The sequence below is a fragment of the Phodopus roborovskii genome, unplaced genomic scaffold (assembly GCF_943737965.1).
Source record: "Phodopus roborovskii unplaced genomic scaffold, PHOROB, whole genome shotgun sequence".
NCBI lineage: Eukaryota > Metazoa > Chordata > Mammalia > Rodentia > Cricetidae > Phodopus > Phodopus roborovskii.
Genome location: NW_026126480.1, coordinates 3,765,322 through 3,785,686, shown reverse-complemented (window position 1 = coordinate 3,785,686; position 20,365 = coordinate 3,765,322). Strand labels below are relative to the sequence as shown.

The window sequence follows — 20,365 nt, the reverse complement described above, 5'->3', positions numbered from 1 at the left end:
TGACAAAGTAATTCAAGATTTAGTGATGATTTTCAGGAAATGAAATTATGTAACACAGGAAAAGTTAGTGAGTACAACAAGGTATTATTTAAAGTGAGAAAACTTTCCTAATAAAGCCACACATACAAATATAAAGTGGAATATCATTCATTTTTACCGAACAGTATGGGTAAGTAATCTTAGTGGATAAGGAACTGCTTTCATCTCATCACTTAATAAAGCATCACGTTGCACAGGAAGACTTCTCTAATGCAAATGTGGGGAAATAAACATTTTTGCAAACAAATTGCTATAAACTAGACTCAAGTGAGTCTACCTGGCTATCATATCTCTGAAGAACCTGTAGTGAGAAGTCAGGTATCATTTAGAGACTACACAGCAGCCTGACTTTCCCAAGAAAGATGGACAGCAGAGCATAAAATCTATGTGGTTATCGTCACAGGCTTTATAGTCAGTAATATCTGACACTGAAATCGACCTTTACCAGTTATGATCTGGTACAGTTTCTTTAGCTGATGATAAAATCAACTCAGGAAATGGAAGTGAGAACTAAATAAAATAAAGGGTTGTAAAATATATATCCTAGTGCTTGAGTAAACTGCTCAAAGGGCATTAACCAATTATTAAGAGTTTCTCAGGGGTTGTGTGACCCTTTCTCTAGCTCTCTTTCTTTCTGCCTGTCTTTCTTTCTTGGTCCCATAAGAGCTATGCCTTATAAATACTAGAATGGGCAGCAGTTGAGGGACTTAGAACAGGTACAGCTGCTCCCCTTCCTAGTGAGGTGGCAGACACAACCTGCAGGGCTTCTCTCAGCAGGGACAAACACCTGTCTTCCTGGCCACCACAACTTGGCTGTCACTGGTGCTGAGTCATACTATTACTCATGCCTGGAGATCAGAGACTCAGAAGGTTCCAGGAAACAGACTTGAGAGAGGACCACAGTCTCTTCCTTTCTCCAGGTCAGACCACTCTTGTAACTATCATTAGACAGCATAAGCAAGGAAGAATCATGCACACAAGACTTGTGAATCATCCACATCAGGATATATCTCTTAATGCTCAAACAAATTCAGGTAGTACATTTAAAATCAGTATTCAAAATGTATTTTTTTTGGATAGGGAAAACAAAGATGTCATCTAAGTGTTGGATATTCATCACATACATGTAGGACATGCAATACATATTTAATTCAGAGTATATGGATCTACACAGGATTGCCTATCTAATTAAGTTCTATAGCATGAAACCAGTAAGTGCTAGCCATTGTTGCATATGTTATGTAAAAAAAAACACACACACACACACATACATACATACATACACACACACACACACACACACACACCACAGAGTTAGAGAGTCTGAAATTCATTTCCCTGATCTGCATGGCCCTATTATGATTTGGCTTTTTATTTATCACCTCTATAGCATTCATCTGCATTTTGCTTCTTCATTTACCTTACTAAATACAGAAAAAGATCCATGAAGCCAAATGAGTTCTATCTGTACTGAAAAATATGTAAGATATGTTTCAATATTAACTATTATACTTCCCTAAGCAAACTGTCATCATTATTGTCAAAGAAAGGAAAGTAATTAGGATAAAAGTGCTATCTTTCAGTGGTTTATTTTTATTTACTTGTTTCATCCTTAAAGCAAATGCATTCGTCCCTTCAGCATTATGCCATACTCCATTCAGAGTCTTTGTCACATTTTAACAGTTCTGAAATGAAGACACATTTTACAGGCACTATTACATCACAAATCTACTCACTGTCCTTTTTGTCTCTGTGCAATAATGATTCTTCTTACAAATGGTGACAATTTAGAGGCTAAGAAATACACTAGGAAAAGCAGTCCTAGGTGAGCATTCCTTTAGGCTCTACAGATCAGGTGAACAAAGCTATAAAGACCCCTATTTTAAATAATCTGATGAGAATTACAGAAACACAAAGATGATTATAACCAATGATGTCAGGAGATCCATTCTGAGCTCATGAGATCACATAGTTTCCTGTTAAAGATGATATCCCTTCAGGATTTTAGAAATAATTAAGGTCAGGGCTAAGATATGGTCAAATACCTAGTGGAACAGGTCAAGCCAAATCTTTGAATCTAACAGAAAACATAGTGCAATTGAGAATTTGCTTAGATGTTATTATTCTCCATTTAGATGCTGATAGAAGGGGAGCAGGGTATGATGGTTAGATAGGAAAGGATTTCCCCTTTCATTCTGAAAACTTCTATGGTCACCATACCTAAAAAGTGGAGGTGACAGTTCCATTTGACAGATAAGAACACTGATGTTGCATAAGACAAATGTTTGGCTACAGGCTGGATGCCAAACAACAAGACTTCTGTTGTCCCCAGTGCTCTTTCTATTTTGCCAGGATCACCAAGGTCATAAGCTTTCTCTTTGGCCACATTGCTGACAAGCTCATCTCTTGGTTGTCCTTTACTCCAGTTTATGCTGAATTAATGTGCTGCATTTAGATAGGAAGAAAGGGCTTGTTAGTGTGTTAACTCTTGGGAAAATTCTCAAGGGTGAATACGGCCTAATGTTAGGAAAAGTGAGTGCAGACTCCATTATCTATCACTGGTAGGCTATCTCACAATGCTTTGTTTATCAGTGGTCAATTTTATTAGGTAAAGAATGTTGACACTAGTCTCTCCTAAGTCCCCATGTAGGCACTTTTCAATATTTCTCCTTAAAGGAGTAAAAAAGCATAAAAACCAAATTAAAAACAGTTGAGGGAAGGTTCACAACTTTAAGTACCTCAGGATTCTGGCAGTTTTGTGTGGTCTGAAATTGCATTTTCAAAGTATCTTAAATGTATCATCTAGCCTTTTAGAGTAAAGCAATCTGGAAATGGTCTAAATTAAGACATTTAAGGTGAAATGTCACAACATGTACAAAAGAGAAACACCAACTTCTCAACTAATTACAAAGGATCTCAGACGAGAGGCTATAATTATTTGAATGGCAATGCTATGTTGTGATCAAGCAATCTGAGTGCACATTACCACTTTTAGGATAATTTTGTTCTCAGAATTTGCTGGCCTGAGCAACCATCTTTTCAATGAAAGAATACAAAGAGCCCTCGTTTTTTGAAGAAAATAGCAATGCGAATTAGCTAACATCTTCGACCCACTCTTTAAGGGAAGCATAGTTATAACTGGCTAAAATTTAAGTCCTTTTTGATGAAAGATGTTTTTGGATTCTATAAAGAAGATCAATGAGTACAAACATCAATGTTTAGCTTATTAAGATTTGACAATTACAAGCTATTTACTGAGAATAATAGCTGATAAGAAACACCTAGCTGCATTTATCCAACTAGAGGGAACAAAGTAAAAAATCATTAATAGAAAAGGCAAGTATCTATTTAATATGATGTAGGTATCACTTTATGTGAAGCGAGGCAATTGAGTTGCAAAAGTCCCAAACTTTGATTTTTGGAACTTCATGAATTTGGGAATTCTAATACAAAAAACAAGGACAAGATAATAAAGCAATGCTTTACTAATCTACACAAGACCATATTAGGACACCCTGGGTAACTGTAAAAGTAGTAGATAGTACAAGAGAGACAAAGGTATAGTTTTGAAATAGCTTAGAGACAAAGGTATAGTTTTGAAATAGCTTAGGATGATTTGAGTTCAAATTCCAGCACTGATAGTTACTACTAATGTTGTGCCCTTGTGCTAGCTAATCTTTTCTCAAGAATTCTAGAAAAATAGCATATCATATAGGATATGAAGATCAAATTAAGTCTTACATATAAAACAGCTCATTGATGGGTAGTATGCAGACAGAGGTTATTGATAAGATTACTATCATGGTAACCTTATTATGGCATCTATTATACAATGCTAGTGAATTGTACTAGAATTTAACTGTAGTCAAACAATAGATTAAACAACCAAAAATAAAGGCATACTGTGTATTTAGGATACCATTTAGGCTTTTATATTACTAAATAGTTCTTCAATTAATCCTAGCTTTGAGAAACATACTTTCCAGATCAAATGTGAATGATAAAATAGGATGGAAAGACTATGGTTAGTGTAGATTGGCTTATTTAATAGGGGGAGGGGAAAAACTTCATAAAGTATAGTAAAATGATAACTACTTTCATAATATAGTTTTATCCCCTGAATTGCTGCAGTAACAAACATTCTTGAGGTATGTTACTGAATTCTAGTTGAAAATATTAATTCATAATCATTTGTTTTAAAATGTTGTTTTCTAAAATTGTTCACAATAAACTATTACCAATCACCAGGCATTGACTGAATGGCTACATTTTTCTTATGTGGCTTATCTTTTAATTTATTCTAGGAACTCTGAAAATACAATGAAGCATCTATGAGACATCAGCACTTAGTGTTCAAAATGAGCTCCTTCCAGCTCTGTGGGCTCACACAGGGCACTAGAGTGAATCTGTTTTGTTTGGTTTGGTCTTTGCTACTCTGAGAGCAGAACTTTAGCTGATGCTGATTCCCTGATGGGAATGCATTTTACACCCCCAGTAAGACAAAGAATGAGAACCCTTAGCCTCACTCTACATATCTTCTTGCCTATTTCAGGCATTATCCAGCCTGGAAATGAAGAGGACATTCTGAGATTTCCTTGCTACCTCCTTTGCACACTGAAAAAGCAGAGCCCATGTCACTTTGTCAAATTAACAGCCTTTCAAGTCCTTCGAACACAGCTGCTAGTCCCCACATTCAGGTCTGAACCTGAATTAAATAGCACTGGAAGACTCAACTTTTCTTTGCATACTAATTTGCCAAAAGGCATAATCCCCCCCCCCCAGTGCCTTTCAGAGTCTTGTTATCCATATAGCCTATAATTTTCATGGAAAGAAACAAACACACACAAAAAAAGTGCTCTAATAGAATTCTAAGTAGGTCCTTTTACTTCCTGTAAGTCTCTTTCCTTAAAAATTACTTGAGAAGCACATAAATAAGGCCCCCAATCAAATGTATGGGAACATGGTAACTTTGCAGTTTATGACATATAAAATGTGGAAGGGGCCTATGTTACCCTAAACCTTCCCAGGCACTCCTCCATCAAAAGGGTCAATGAAGAACAAGCTGGGTATCATGTGACAGTGTTTGGATCCTGACACTAGTAAAGGCTACAGCCCTAAAGAGAAAAGATATTTTCTGTTTTCACATTGCAATCTTATTTTGGTTTATCTTGGGTACTTGTGTTCTATCAACATCCCTACTCTGACAGAACAAACAAAATATAGCAATGGCATCTTTTTAGTTGAGATGAAGAATAGTACCACAGATCCAGAGAGTCATTCTGAGTCAGTCTCAGTAATGTATGAAAGGTAAAAAGATCTAGGCTAAAAATAACAGCTTCAGAGTAATATAGACAATGTGCATTTTCATGAGATTCCTTTAGGTTTGGTGGAAGTTTCCCCAGCGCCTACCAAATTGGATACTGATTTCCAAAATGTGACAGTTTTTGGCCAGTGAGCTGGAGAGCATTGGAAAAATTCAAGATGTAAACCAATATCTTCTGTTATGTTCAGGTTTGTAATGTATCTTGGGACTTAGAGGCCATCTCAATTTCTTAGAGAAACAAAACTAAGGGGGTCAATCTGTACAGAGATTCTCTGGAAACTCATCCTGCATAATTCGAAGGACACAAAAGCCATTTGCTAAACAGAGACCATTGAACACAGAAATCATGCTCATCGCAAACACTTTAGTAATGAAGATTTTTGTTCAGTGGGAACAATATCAAGCACTCCTGTGAGGTCTGGTGAGTGTTACTTTAAGTCTCCCAGGACACAGGCTAGAACACATGTGCTATAGAAAGACACGGGTATTTGTAATGCTTCCATGGAACCAAAGATCACAGCAATAAAAATAATGCAGTACAGCAACAAGTTTACTAGTGAGCTCCCCCAACAAGCACAGACTGCAGCTGCTCCGGTGCCTGCATCCGATGCAATGCCAGGGAAGGCTTGACTCTGTGGAGACCCTCTCAATCCCTGCTTTCAGCAAACAGTTTGAATAGCCAGTGATCCTGATCAACCTTGAGTGCTCCCCTCCCTCCTGGACTAGGCTCTAAGAGTTGCCCCTTCCTAAGTGCCATGGACCACATTCCCAGTGTGAGGCAGGTTCTCACATCCAGCGAATTAAGGCTGCGTCTGTATTCAGACCAAGAGCCCAGAGCAGACACTTGGCACATCCTTAAGGCTATCTTCCTCCCCACTCATTCCATACCTTCTCTGATTTCGCCTTCCTGGCATTGTGCACGAACCTGCGACCCAGCTTCTTGGCATACCAGATCGAGGCAAACATAGCGATGCCAACGGAGATTAACAATGAAAGCCTCTGCACAATCAACTTCCCACGGAGGCTGAGCCGAGCGGAATCCGGCTGGAGCTGTCACTTGCGGGCTGTTGCTTTCTCCGATCCTCTCATGCTGGTTAGCCAGGGAAGAGGGTGGGAGGAGGAGGGGTTGGGGGAAAGGCAATCCTGTTTGGCCGGTCTGCAGGTATATTTACATCCTGCCAGCAGGAGGTCCGGGAGAGGCGAAGCAGCCTTCAGAGCCTGATCACACAGATCCACTTGGCTAAGTGTGGGGCTGCGGTTCTGGTTCTTCAGCTCCAAACTCCATGCGTGTGAGACGGAAGAGAAGCCGCAGTTGACTCCACAGAGGCAGCACACCTCCAGCTCTCACTCCAACTGCATGCCTCGCTTGGCTGTTTGGCTTCCCTCTGTCTTTACAATAGGTGCAGACGGCAGTGGCCACCCAGAGACATTCATAGTCTCACAGGTGTATCAGACAATGCCAGAGTGGCTGGCCACCAGGGAAGAGGCAGGGCACTATGGCTTTGACCATGGAGAACAAACAGGTGTCACTGGAGCCCAAACCCCAATCAGGTCATCCAAGATGACTTCTGAGATGACTAAATAAAGCATCACTTGCTTCCCCATTTTCAACTCATCTGGGCCAAGCAAAGTTACATCTTTGTCCACAACTTGCAATAAAGGAAGTTTACTTCTTAGGAGACTGATCCAGGACAAAGAACAAAGTTATTAGATTGATGTGTCATCCCAAATGGCCCAGTGAAGGCCCTTGGTTTCCAAGTCATTGGTTTTACATATTTTTAGTATGGAAACTGGAGTGTTGAAAGTAACTTAATGCTGCCTTGAAACTAGCACCCCCCCCCAGCTTTTGTTGCAGTGACATCCTGTTTTAAAGGGACAATTGCCACCTTGATATCATCTGGGCAAAGGCAGGTTAATGGCAGCTCCTAAACCATATTTCTTAGAAGAAATTTCCCATTTGATTCTTACAGAAGGGGTTTCCAACTTCAATTATCTTATTAGAGTTTAAACTATTGTTCCAGGTACTTTTAGGGTAAAGTCAATTTTAAGAGTGTTTCCCCCAGTGAAAGATAAGGCTTAAGCCTGTTGCCAATTATACTAAAGGATTACCCACAGACGCATACACATCTTCCCGTCTATGAAGCATTTCCTAGCTGACTTGGCAGAGGGGCATTGTAAGCACACATGAGTCAAAGAAGGTCAGCACAACAGCAATCACCTGGAAGAGAATTCCCTTCTCTCAACAAAGATACTGTCAGCAGTAGGTTTGTATGAGGTGGCTGAGGTCTGTTCCTCAAAAGGGTTGGAATCGCTGTCAATTGAGAAAGTACATTGTTGAGTGTTGGATACCTTTGAAGCAACTGGAGATGGACCTAGGCAGTATAGAGGACTGTGTGCCTGGAACATCCTCCACATGGCTATTGAAGAAATAGATGCATAATCTCATTTATGACTTTTGTTTCTATTTGTTCTCTCTGGCTCATCTATACATCAAGTAAACGGGATAGATGGTTCTTAATGCCAAGTTCTGTGCTATGATTCTAATTGTGGGTCTTTATATATGAGAGTTTAATGGAACAATCTATTGCTGTGGAGAAATGATTTAGTACTCTAAAAACCCAACTATGGGCCCCTCAGGGTAGCCTGGCTTCTTTAACCTTCTTTGGCATGCCTAGTATTACCCAGGGTTGGTTCTGCCAATAGCTATTTCTTTTGCTCTGTGCTCTTGCTTCCTACAAGCACTGTTTTCCTTTCATTTCCTTTTAACACTCTTGGGCAACCCCTGTATAAAGTTCTCCACATTACACCCTGTACTCCTTGGATGAAAAGTACCAGGGAAGTCAACAAATCAATGCATGATAGCACCTGCTTAGGTTTCAAAGGGCTTCTCCACAGGATTACAGCTTACCCGGTGTGGCTGTGATGCAAAAGGGGTTCATTATTTCTGCATGTAAGTTTATTCAAGCCATGTTGTAGTTAAAATTAGTATTCAGTAAGAGAATAAAGCACATGATATGAAAAGCTATGAGGAGAATGTCCACCTTAAATTGATGAGTAGAATATTGTTTTGTAACATTTTAAGATGGAATCAGTTGTTGGGGAATTAGACAAGGTACTAAATTTCAAGCCACTGATAGATGCCATGAGGTAAGAAAAGGAATGTTCATTTATTCTGAGGGGACTAACAGATTTTACAATCATTTATGAATTTTTTTCCTATAAATTTGAATTTTCTTTAATCATGGAAACAGGAGGACAAGATCTTTTAGTATTTCATTCATTTTATTTACTGATAGTGCTGTTGGCTGCCTCTAATAACCTTCTCCACACATTTGGTTTGAGGGCTATATTCACTTTTCCAGAATGGAATCCTTCAGAAGATAAATGCTGCTTACCACCAAAGATTTAGCTGAAAACCTCACAGTAATTAGTGTTTGTTAAATAGACAGTTGGAGGTACAGAATGCAAATATAGAGGAAGGCACTAGTTGTCAGGATGCATACTTGCGTTATACAAGTATTCATCAAAATGCAGATGGTATAAATTTATTTTTAAATGTGTCTACAACAGTATAGGAAAATTAGGAAGACTGAATATCATTTGGATATTGTAAGTTTTCAGTTGCGATATGAATATAATGTCAATTGAATACATTCACTACTGTATTTATATAACCGTCTTCCCTGTGCTCTCCAGGAGCAAATACATCTCATACAAACAGGATGGCAGCTGCCTACAGTTAATCCTAATTGTCTCTAACCACTGCTCTGCTGATTGAGATAAATAAATTACTGCACTGTTATGTTAGGAAGACAGATAGTTCTGACACTTTCCATCTGTATATGATTACCACCTGGACAGACCCTTGCCTTCAAATTTTCATCTTTAATATCTATAACATGGCAGAACCCTACCAGTACAGTTGAGTTAGAGACACAGCATTAATTTGTTTAAGCTATGTTGGGTTCATACCTCAACACACACACACACACACACACACACACACACACACACACACCTGTGTGATCCATCTGAATACCCACCCAAGGTCAATAAAATGCTTAAGTCAAGCCATTAGGTATTCCACAATTACAATTTTCTGCCTGGAATATTAGTGACATTTAAAAAATGTTATGTAGACATTAAATATTTATTTTAAAAGCAGAATAAGAAACTAATATTTAGAAATTAGTATAAACTAGATTCACCTTTAACTGAAGAAAAGGCATCTGAAAGTGCAAGTGAATGAATGAAAAAGTGAGACTCCTATACATATTTTTGCTTGGTGCTATACACATTCCATACGAGTATATGATAGCTTATGGCTAGCACTTGACTTTAGTCAAGTAGTAAACAGCAAGTATAGAATATATATGGTATAATTTGGAAGTAATAGGCAGTAAACATATTTATCTTCAACTCACAGAATTGCCAAGATTTTGATATGTTTCCTCTGCATGGAGTAGAGAGAAGAGGAGGAAAAATCATATTTTGATCTATGTACTTTTTATTGAGGTAAATAATATAAATGTTATAAGAACCAGTGCACATTATTATTTGTGCAATTACAAAAGTGAGTGATTGAGTGCTGAGTGCTGAGTACATACTACATACCAAATGCTAGGCACTGCCTAATAAAATGCAATTGCTCCTCTCATGAAGCATTATGCAGTTGGTAACATCAACATATAAAGAAATAAATTTCAAATAGAATGATGCTATGTTAAATTTGTATTAGTGACTTAGAGACTACAGGAGAAAAATAGGTGTTTCTCATTTTCTATATGACATAAACCTAGTACGAGAAACTAGCAATGGAAAAACAGAAATTAATATTGATGTAAATTTTGAAAAAAAAAGATCTAAGACTTCCTCCATGTTTAGTTCTATAGTCTGAACTTGCATGTACCTCAGTGTCAATGTGGACCAACTGACCCAGTCACAGAAGTCAAAGGCACAATCAGTTATGGACAAATATTTTAAAAATTTGAGTTATTCAAATAATAATTCCATTGACTGGCTATAAGTGGGCTAAAATTTATTTTTAAGTTCTCAAAATCATCAGAAATATTCCTATGATGTTTGGTATATATATATATATATATATTCTACCAATCTACTTCATAGATTTAGAACATCTTCATATTTTGGCATCATTTTTAAAATATTTTATACAGAAATCTTATTCTAAAATGGGTCAGTCTCCTCACCAAACTGTACTCTACTTCATATAAAACTAATTCTCCAACATTTCTACACCATCTCTTTAAGCACAGAGCACTTTTCTAGATACTTCAAAATATAGCTGGTGATAATAGACTTTATTCATCTTTTATTTTAGCTCACTAAAAAGTGCTCTCTTATATTCATTATTATTTTATGAGTTGTGTAGTTTAGATGACATTATAACCAGGCATGATTCAAACATGCTTTTAATTAGTAGCCTTGCTATAGTGTGCTGTGTGTGTATGTATGTATGTATGTATGTATGTATGTGTAGTGGGGGCTCCAAACTAGGGTTTCATGGATTCTAGCTAAGGGCTCAACCAGTGAGCTTTATGCTCAGTCCTTGATGTATATCTGTTCCTACTGGTGAAACTTGGAACTTTACATGTCTATTGGCTATCTGAGCTTCCTTCTACTCACAGTCTTTGCCTACTTTAAAATAGAGTTACATTCCTATTGGTTTATGGAAGAATTTAATATTCTGGCAATTAGTTCTCTGTGTATCTCAGTCTATAAATATATTTGCTGCTCTTATCCTATAATATACTTCATGCTTTACCATCCAGAGCCTTCATGTATATTTTCCATTTTCTTGTAGATAATGTAAACTTGTGCTTTTCTAAAGTACCTTCATGTTCATTTTTTCAAGTTAGCAAACAATAACAATTCATGTCTCCTCTATATGAACAGCCAAATTTATTTATTTATTTATGTGATATTTAATAATACTGTTCCTTGTCCTCATCATCATGTCATAGCCCGATGTCACATGTCTAGATCATATATGTGTATGTAATTAGGTTCTGGGACCTTTTATACTGATCTATTTTTGTTTGTACAATATCACATTAACTATATTTATTAGTAAACACTAAACTATGTTGAGCTCAATAGCTCATTCACTGTATATCTGAACACTTCTATAGTAGCCCAACCTCCTGTGTTATCATAGTAAGAGGCTTTACTCTGTCTTGACATTGTAGCTTCATCCATTATCAAATCAGTCATTTATGCTCTCAATATCTCCAGCAAGAAACTTTTACTATCAAACTTTTCTTATAACCAGTTTGACAAGCTATTGATTTTCTCTTTATTTCACCATTTCCATCCTTCCATCTAACTTAAAACTTTTCTTATACATGTTCATATTTTAATAGTCTTTCAGAATCAAATTTCCATGATAATTAAACAGTCTTTTAGTATTTGCCTACACTGTCTATGTTTACCTTATACTTGAATAATAGTAAAGGTAGTGATTGTCACATTTACCATCAATTTTCCTTAGCATTCTGAATGCATTTTTGCCACAATTTCTTATGCTATTAATTTTTATGATGTGAAGCTACCAGTCTACTGAGCTGCAAGAAATACCCTTTTATAATTCATGCAACATTTTTATTCTTGTAAAATATCTGCTTTGAACACATGATTGTCCTTTAATCAGACTTTTTGGAAATGTATGTGTGTATGATAGCATGCATATATGTGCATTCTCATGGGTATGGGTGGCCTAAGTGCCTGCAGGTATTTATGTACCTGGAAGCTGGAGTTTGGCAATGGGTATCTTCCTTAATCATCCTTCACCTTATATATTGCAGCAGGGTGTCTCATGTGAACTTGAGTAGCTGATATGGCTAATCTAGGCAGATAGTTTGTTCCAGAGAAGCTCCTGTCTCCATGTCACTCCTAAGTACAGGGATTATAGACTGGCCTCCACATTGCTCTGCTTTTATGTGGGAACTGGGAATAAGAACTTAGCTCTTTAGATCTTCAGTTCAGATCTTCATACTTGTACAAGTGCCATGCAGGTCCCGAGCCATTCACTGAGCCCCTGACTAATGTTTTTTTAAAGACTCAGTTGTTGCTCTACTTGAATATATTTTATCTCATTTTTATTACTCACTTTACCTAAAACTCACATTCTTCCATTCTGTCCAATGGCTTACTATAACTCCCATTTTTCTTCTACATTATATCCTGATTACTACTTTGGTACATATACTGCCAAATTTGTGTTTCTATTTTGTACTTTTCTTTTTACCTTGCATTAATACCTGTATTAGGCTTTTTAAAAAGTGGTATTTTGGGGCTGATTTTTGTTGATGAGTTTTTTTTTATTTGGTGTTTGGTTGGTCATACTATATATGGACATTTGTGTCATACAAATGCAATATGGATTTAAAGTTTCTGTATAATTGGGGCTGGCCTTTAATTTAACTTCTCTCTCTACTTCTTGAGCACTGAAATAATGACACCACCACCTAGTAATTGTGTTTATTTTTAATGAATTAGTATGTACACATTTTAGATACTCTACTTATTTTTTAAAGCTGTTATTGCATTAATATTTTTATTCTGCTGCCTATTGAAATTTTAATTTAAAACACACTTTGTTGTCTTTTTGTTTCCTAATTATCTTAGGTGCATATTCCTGTATTTTCATATTTTTAGTTCATTTCCACACATCCACACATTCTCACTCAGAACTCTATTTTAGGCTGGTCTTTCTTCTTGAAATTTCCCATGATGTTCGTCATGTGGCTGTTGTATTGGAAGAAATGTGCACATCTCTTTGATAGCTACCCTGAGATTTAACTAGTCTACAAATAGTTTCACCTGGCAGCTGTTCTCTGCACAAATAAGGTCTTTTACTATTATCTATCTATCTATCTATCTATCTATCTATCTATCTATCTATCTATCTATTTTCTTTAAACAAATAATAGAAGCCTGACTTCTTTGATGTATTCTGGAGTTGTTGAATGAAATTTTTTAGAATCATTTTCCCTCAACAGAATCTTTTCAGTTTTCTATTTCAGTCTTTAAGCAAACCTAAGGTCAAGTATCTGGCTTTCAAAGGCATCAGAAGCCATCATTCTTATTGCAGGGCTCTTTACAGACCCCATGTACCCCTGGGGATATCACAGTTAAATCAAGATCTCTCAGTTACAACATTCTCTATGTATAAATACAAATAAATCATGGTAGCATGACTAACACCCTCCAAAACTGTTACAAACTTAATATATACAAGAAACTTTCATGTTTAACAAGTATGCATGGCTTGTTTGTTTTAAAGTAATATACTTTATTGTAATGTGAGATATTTCATATCATATAGTCTAAGACTCCTAAAGTTACCATTATACAGTAATGAATCACTTAAATTGAGCTGTAATCTACTGTCATCACATTATACTTGTTCTCCACACCTTTAGAAGTCTACATAGTTGTTTGCACATAGTAGGAACTTCGTATATAGTTTATGAATAACAGAATAATAATGTCATAAGAAACTGAGCATGTGGAATATAACATTATAATTAGATGATACTTCTGAAAGGCTAAAGAAAGACACTCTACATACACAATTGCAGCATTCATTATTATCCTTCACTCATATTTTCCCTCAGAATAATCCGCAGAACATAAGGGATGGTCACTAGACTGGTTCAAAGTGCTTTGATAAGCACAATTTTGTAAGATATCAGCATTGTTTAGAATTGGCCTACAAACTTCTATGAGAACTGGAATAGTCTGAAAATAAATAAATAAATAAACCTATTCATAAGTAAATAAATTATTTCATTTTCTTAAAAATGCTAACAAAACCATACAACTCACTTAATTTTCCATCCAGCCACCTACATAAAACAGAAACAGCAGCTATTGAAATCATCAGTGAAAATGTCAACTATAGACAGTGTTATTGAAAATATGCTGGATATTAATCGCACCCTCTCCAGGTAAATGATACACAAAGTTTGTAAGAAATATATTACTTCACAGTGACATATACTTGAAGGCTGATGAGAAGCAGAGGTGAGGATATCATTAGGTGTCTTCACATGAATTGAGGGGATCTTTACTTAAAGACATATTAAATAACAAGGTAAGTTCAGGACATCCATACCTCTTACTTTATTTAGCATTATCCTATTGGGATATATTTATTTACTACCCTTGTTAGAGTTTATTTAGTTTAAAATATTTCATTTGACCAGCTTTTTTACTGCTTACATTTTGAATTGTTGATTTATGTGGTATATGATACACACACACACACACACACACACACACATAATTTAAATTATCCCGTAAAGAAATATATTATAACTTAAGCATCTTCCTACTTTACCTTCATATTTTCTCTCTCCTACAAATTCTCTTTGTTCCTTTAGATGGTTTTGATTCTACTTTCATGTCATACACACACACACACACACACACACACACAATCTTAAGACTATACATGCAATTTGGAAATCACAAATGAACTGAAAACTGAACAATAATACCTCGGCTATAATTTGAGTTCAGTTGTTTATTTGTTGTTAAACTTGGCATGCAAATAGTAAGTTTTATCTGGGTATTTATATACAGGAAAGAAAGTTTAGTGTAGCAAATATATGTATATAATTATACATTGCTCTTATTTATCTCCTCTCTTTTTCTGGTTGCCTTATTCCATCTCAAATAGTCCACTGGTCTACTTTGATGCTATGTATAACCCATTATCCTCTCTTCCTCATTTCCCATTCTTTTAGACCATTTCTTCCTTCTTTCATCACCTATAAACATAAGTAAAATTAGGTAAATTTCAAATCCATATTATGAATCAGTTAATCGTCTTTCTAAATCTGTCTCTCTCTCTCTCTCTCTCTCTCTCTCTCTTTTTTTTTTTTTTTGCTTCACATATGATCTGTTCCCTCAAAATTCATGATTTCATTTTTTATTTACAGCTGGATAAAATTGCATTATGTATATGTACCACAATTTCTTTATCCATTCTTATGTTGATAGACATTTCAGCTGCTCCATAACTGAGCCATTGAATAGTGTAGCTATAAAGAGTAAAGTGTACGTATATCTGCATTTTGGTGACTTATGAGAAATGTTAGCCCTGTATTACCAGAAGTATATCACACTTTAGGATATACACTTATCTCCTTTGATCCTCATAAGAAACTCTTGAATCTTGCAATATCTTATTTCTGCAGATGGAGAAAACTAAATTCTACAGAAATGAAGTAGCTTATTAAAGTTATGAGAAAAGGTAAGAAGATTGGAAAATTAGACATTTTTGAGCACTAGAAGAAAATTAGGCAGAGAGGCTATATATCTATTCTGTAATTATGCCATGCTAGTAAATGTTATCTTGAGGAACATGGCAGATGTAGACATTAGGGAGACTAGGTGGTGGAGAGGATATAGTGGGGGTTGCTTTTAAGGGTGACAGTCATAGAAATTAAGTCAAATAATAGCAACGAAAAATGTTCTGTATGGCTCTCCTTGATGGGTAACAGATTACTGACTTACTCAACCAACAGCTTTTTAAAATAATAACCACTCAGTATATGTTAATTTTTTCTTGTGAATCATGCTAGGAATGTAGAGATTATGTTTATCTTCCCATCATTGTGTTCTTCATTCCTAATGAAGTGTCTTGTAGATGTTAAGTTTCCTAATGAGAAACATTTAGTTCGTCACTGAAAGATGGGTTAACTAAATATATCAAATCTGCAAACTCTTATAAGTGATCTTTAGATTAAAAGGCAGGAATCAAAAACTGGGGGAGAATTGAGTCAAAGGGACTTAAAGAAACTTGCAAGTAAAAAACAGAAATTTACTATATAGTGGCCCTGTTGGAAAAATTGCTGACTGGTCAAAGGTCACAGCATCCCCATGGTCCAGCAGCTTATCTCAATAACTTGGAAAAATGGAGCTCACTCTTTCCAGCAAAGCTTCTTTCTCTCTACTTTCCCTTTTCTGGAGGACCCTACTGCCACATACTAATTCTTACGATAGGACTTTGTCACTTAATGCAAATTAGAGTTTGTCCCCAGGCTCCCTAGTCCTCTTTATTCCTCATACTCTGGAATAAAATCAAACTGATTCACTGAAATCTGTCTCCCAGAGGGCTGTCTCCATTTATGTTCATGGGGTGCCAAAGTTTTCTGTCGCTTCCCTGCCTCTTTCTCCTCTGAGCTTGGTGGCTAACAGACCTAGAGGGAAAGAGGACTCCGACATGCCCCTTATTTCATTGTAGTTTCTTCTCCTGTCTCTTCAATCACTTTATGGTGTTTTTCAGATTTTATTTATAACTTTCATTAACACAACTTAGAGATTTGGTTCTTTTTCTTATTGTATCTGCTGAACATTCCTCATGAGTAAAATTTTTTAAAAGAAGCTTTTAAATTTCCTGTGTTAATTTTCTTATAACTAAGTATACATGGTATTTTTTCTTTTTGAAAAGCATATTTGTTGTTGCATGTTATTTGATAATATGTTCTTCATATTGTTCCAGGGAACTTAACCTGTGCCCTGAGAGATTTCCTCATTCATATAATAAATGAAAGGGCCATGCTATATTAACACACACATATATACACACACACACTTCCATTTTAGTGTAGGAATGATTCAATAAGAAAAATACCTAGCAATATATACTGGAATGCAATTCATAGGAAAGTTCCTTTTCTAAAAGACTCAAATTGCACAATTAACATTTATTTTTACTTTAGAAAGGCATGCTACATAGTAAAGTCTAAAAGAAAACAAAGGTAAAAATGGTAATATATATGGTTAATTTTTGACACATGAATAAAAATCATCAATATTGTTCAACTGTGAAAACTGTGAGGTATAAGAATGACCTACTTGATAAGGTATGCCCAATGGGAATTAGTGACATGAATGTCATAGCAGTAACCAACGACTTTCTGAGTGGATTTGAGGCTTGTTCTACAATATGTAACTCCCACTGGAGCAGTTCCTGGAGTTAACAACCTGTGGCTAGACAAGTCATAGTTTCTAGGGGAGAATCTACTATTATTACTCTGCTAAAGGAACATAGAATTAAACTTATTCCTAATTACTTCCCATTATGCTTACAGATTATTTCATATCTAAAATCTCATGAGAAAAGTTTGTTTATGCAGATGATCACAATTAACACAGAAGCCCTAGGTGAAGTGAATAAGGGGCAGCGGATTGCTCAATCCTAAATGGGACATCTATATCACTCCTTTCTCTCCCAAGGATCAGGGAGCATTGCAGAAAGAGAGGGCAAAAGGACTGTAAGAGTGAAGGCAGTAGATGACCACAAGGAAAAAATATCATCCTGATATAATAGGGCAATTGACATATGAACTCACAATGGTAATAGTTGTCAGATAATGCACAAATGATGGGCATGACCTTTTGTATATATGTTTATTTTATTGGTTGGTGAATAAAACACTGTTTGGCCAATAGAGGCAGGAAGATAGGTGGAACTAGGAGACAAGAAGAATTCTGGGAAAGGTAGGCAGAGGGAAAGACAGAGAAGAAATACCATGAAGAAACTGGGAAGATAGGATGTGCCAGGCATTCTCTGGTAAGCTAAAGCCATGTAGAAATACATTGATTCGTAATGTTAATAATTAAGACAGAGCTAGCCAATAAGAAGCTCTAGCCATTGGCCAACAGTTTTACTATTAATATAGTGTATATGTTTATTTGGGGCAAGGCAGTGGCAGGACCTGGCAGGAAAGAAACTGCCAGCAACACACAAAGTCATGAAACATCAAGACTGAAAGCTCCCAACATGGAGAGGGGAGGGTAGGAATGAAGTTCCACCTTTATCTGAGAAGCTCTTGGCAATTGATAGCTACTGTGAAATGGATAATCAATTTCCATTGACAGCATAATATTTGGTAGGTATAATATGTTCCAGAGGATAAACATATACCAAAGTATATATAGTCAACATGAATTTCACTTAGTGAGTTTTCAAAGAAAACAAATGAGAACATAAAGTTAGGTGGGTATGGGTGAAGGGGAGGTGGATCTAAGAGAGGGATGGAGGTTGTAGATGAACATGATCAAAATGCAAGGTCTGAGATTCTCATAAAATTAATAAAAATATTTAAAAATAAAATGTTCTAAATTCAAATTTTTACAAAGTAAATCCCATTGGCTTTTGCTATGAATGACATGAGAAATAATTTCAGACAGTGAATGTGATAGATATTGCTGGTGTTTTCATAGCTTCATTCACTGCTACTCTGAAAATCATGACATTAGGTAGTCAAGGCTCAGAGCAGCAAAACAATTATCCACTATTACTTTCACAAATTCAAAGGGAACAGCAAGTTGGACAAAACAAATATATACAAAAATTTAAAATCAGTAGTTAGATTCCATCTATGTTTTAAAAATGGATGTAACAGATGCGTTCCTATACTAGATGGAGAAAGAGACATACACAGCACATCTGTTTCAAAACTGTTTTGGTGGAGAAACACAAAGGTTACTCTCACCACTGATTGCAGAAAAAATGGAAAATGCATTTAGGGTTTTTAGGAAAAAAGGAATTTAAGTTTAAGAAGAAAAAAAAAAAGACAATGGACACGGTATCTTACAGGCATTTTTAGGCATGTAAAAGGTTTTGAGTCAGCTGATAGGTAAATAGTCTAGACTTTTAAGTAATTTATTGGCATATAAGTTTAATTTAATATCTCCACCACTGACTGTAATAGAGAGGTGGCTCAAAGACAAAGGCCACAAACAACTTGATGTTTATAAATATGTATTTAATGTATAGATTCCAGATTTATTTAGATTATGAATTTGAGAAAGCACTGTGTTAAAAGTATAGAAAAGAGAGAGGCCTATACAATTGTACTGGCCATGATGAATTTTCACTTGATTAAAGCTGGTGAGATATGCAGCAGACTAAAAGATGAGGAACATAAAATGGGACACATTTATATTTTTAGGGATAGGTAGTGCTCAAAATATGAATTGGAGTCCATGTGCATATACACACTAGAGGCATGTATTTTGAGTACTAAATATCATGTTGCCAAAATGCTTATTAAAATTAACAACAATGTTAATGACTCAAATGATTAATGTTTATCTTTTTCAATATTCAAATAATCATAGAATGTACCTGATTTTGGTATCATTCTACGCAGGAGTAGAATCAGAAATTAATTTACTGCAAGCTATTGACTAAACCCCAACTGAATGCAAGACTTACCCTAATTTGTGATTCTGCATCTCAACCAGAATGAGAAGATGCTAGTAAATGATACATTAATTTCCCCTGCACCAGGCACAAAACCCCAGTAAGTGTGCCGGGATTGGAAACCTTCTGCATTCCTTTGTGCTTTATTTATTTATTTATTTATTTATTTATTTATTTTCTAGTCATGTTTTCTGGTTCTGGTAAAGTCTTTGTAAAATTCATTTCTCACAGAAGTTGGAAAGAATACAAAAAATTGGGAACATGCAGGGAAGGAAGAGGAGTTAGGAGAAAGAGAAGGGGAAAAGTGGAGGACATGAGGGAGCAGGAAGATTGAGTCAGGGGAAGAATAGAGGAGAGCAAGAAAAGAGATGCCATAATAGAGTGAGCCATTATAAGTTTAAAGAGAAAACTGGCACTAGGGAAATGTCCAGAGATCTACAAGGATGAACCCAACTAACAATCTGATCAATAGTAGAGAGGCTACCTTTAAATGTCCTTCTCCAATAATGAGATTGATGACTACCATATATGCCATCTAGAGCCTTCATCCAGTAGCTGATGGAAGCAGAGGCATACACCCACAGCTAAACACTGAGCCATACTCCTGGATTTTGCAGAGTGAGAGGAGTGATGAGCAAAGGGGTGGAGACCATGCTGGAGAAAACCACAGAAACAGCTGACCTGAACAAGGAGGAGCTCATGGACCCTAGTCTCATAGCTGGGAAACCAGCATAGGACCAACCCAGACTTCCTGAATG

The 20,365-nt window shown here is 36.1% G+C and overlaps 1 protein-coding gene across 8 annotated transcripts in view; it reads right to left on the bottom strand.

Annotated features, from left to right (window-relative positions):
- Dlg2 (discs large MAGUK scaffold protein 2) overlaps positions 1–20,365 on the bottom strand; it is a 1,341,778-nt gene that overhangs the window by 866,859 nt on the left and 454,554 nt on the right. The window contains exon 1 of one of the 8 annotated variants that reach the window (XM_051192236.1): positions 6,251–6,736. The exons of 6 other annotated variants lie outside the window; for them this stretch is intronic. In XM_051192236.1, coding sequence (XP_051048193.1) covers positions 6,251–6,328 — 78 coding nt within the window. In that variant the 5' untranslated portion in view covers positions 6,329–6,736. Of the gene's footprint in view, positions 1–6,250; positions 6,737–20,365 lie in introns of those variants that run through there. One more of the 8 variants, XM_051192239.1, reaches the window with a different exon arrangement.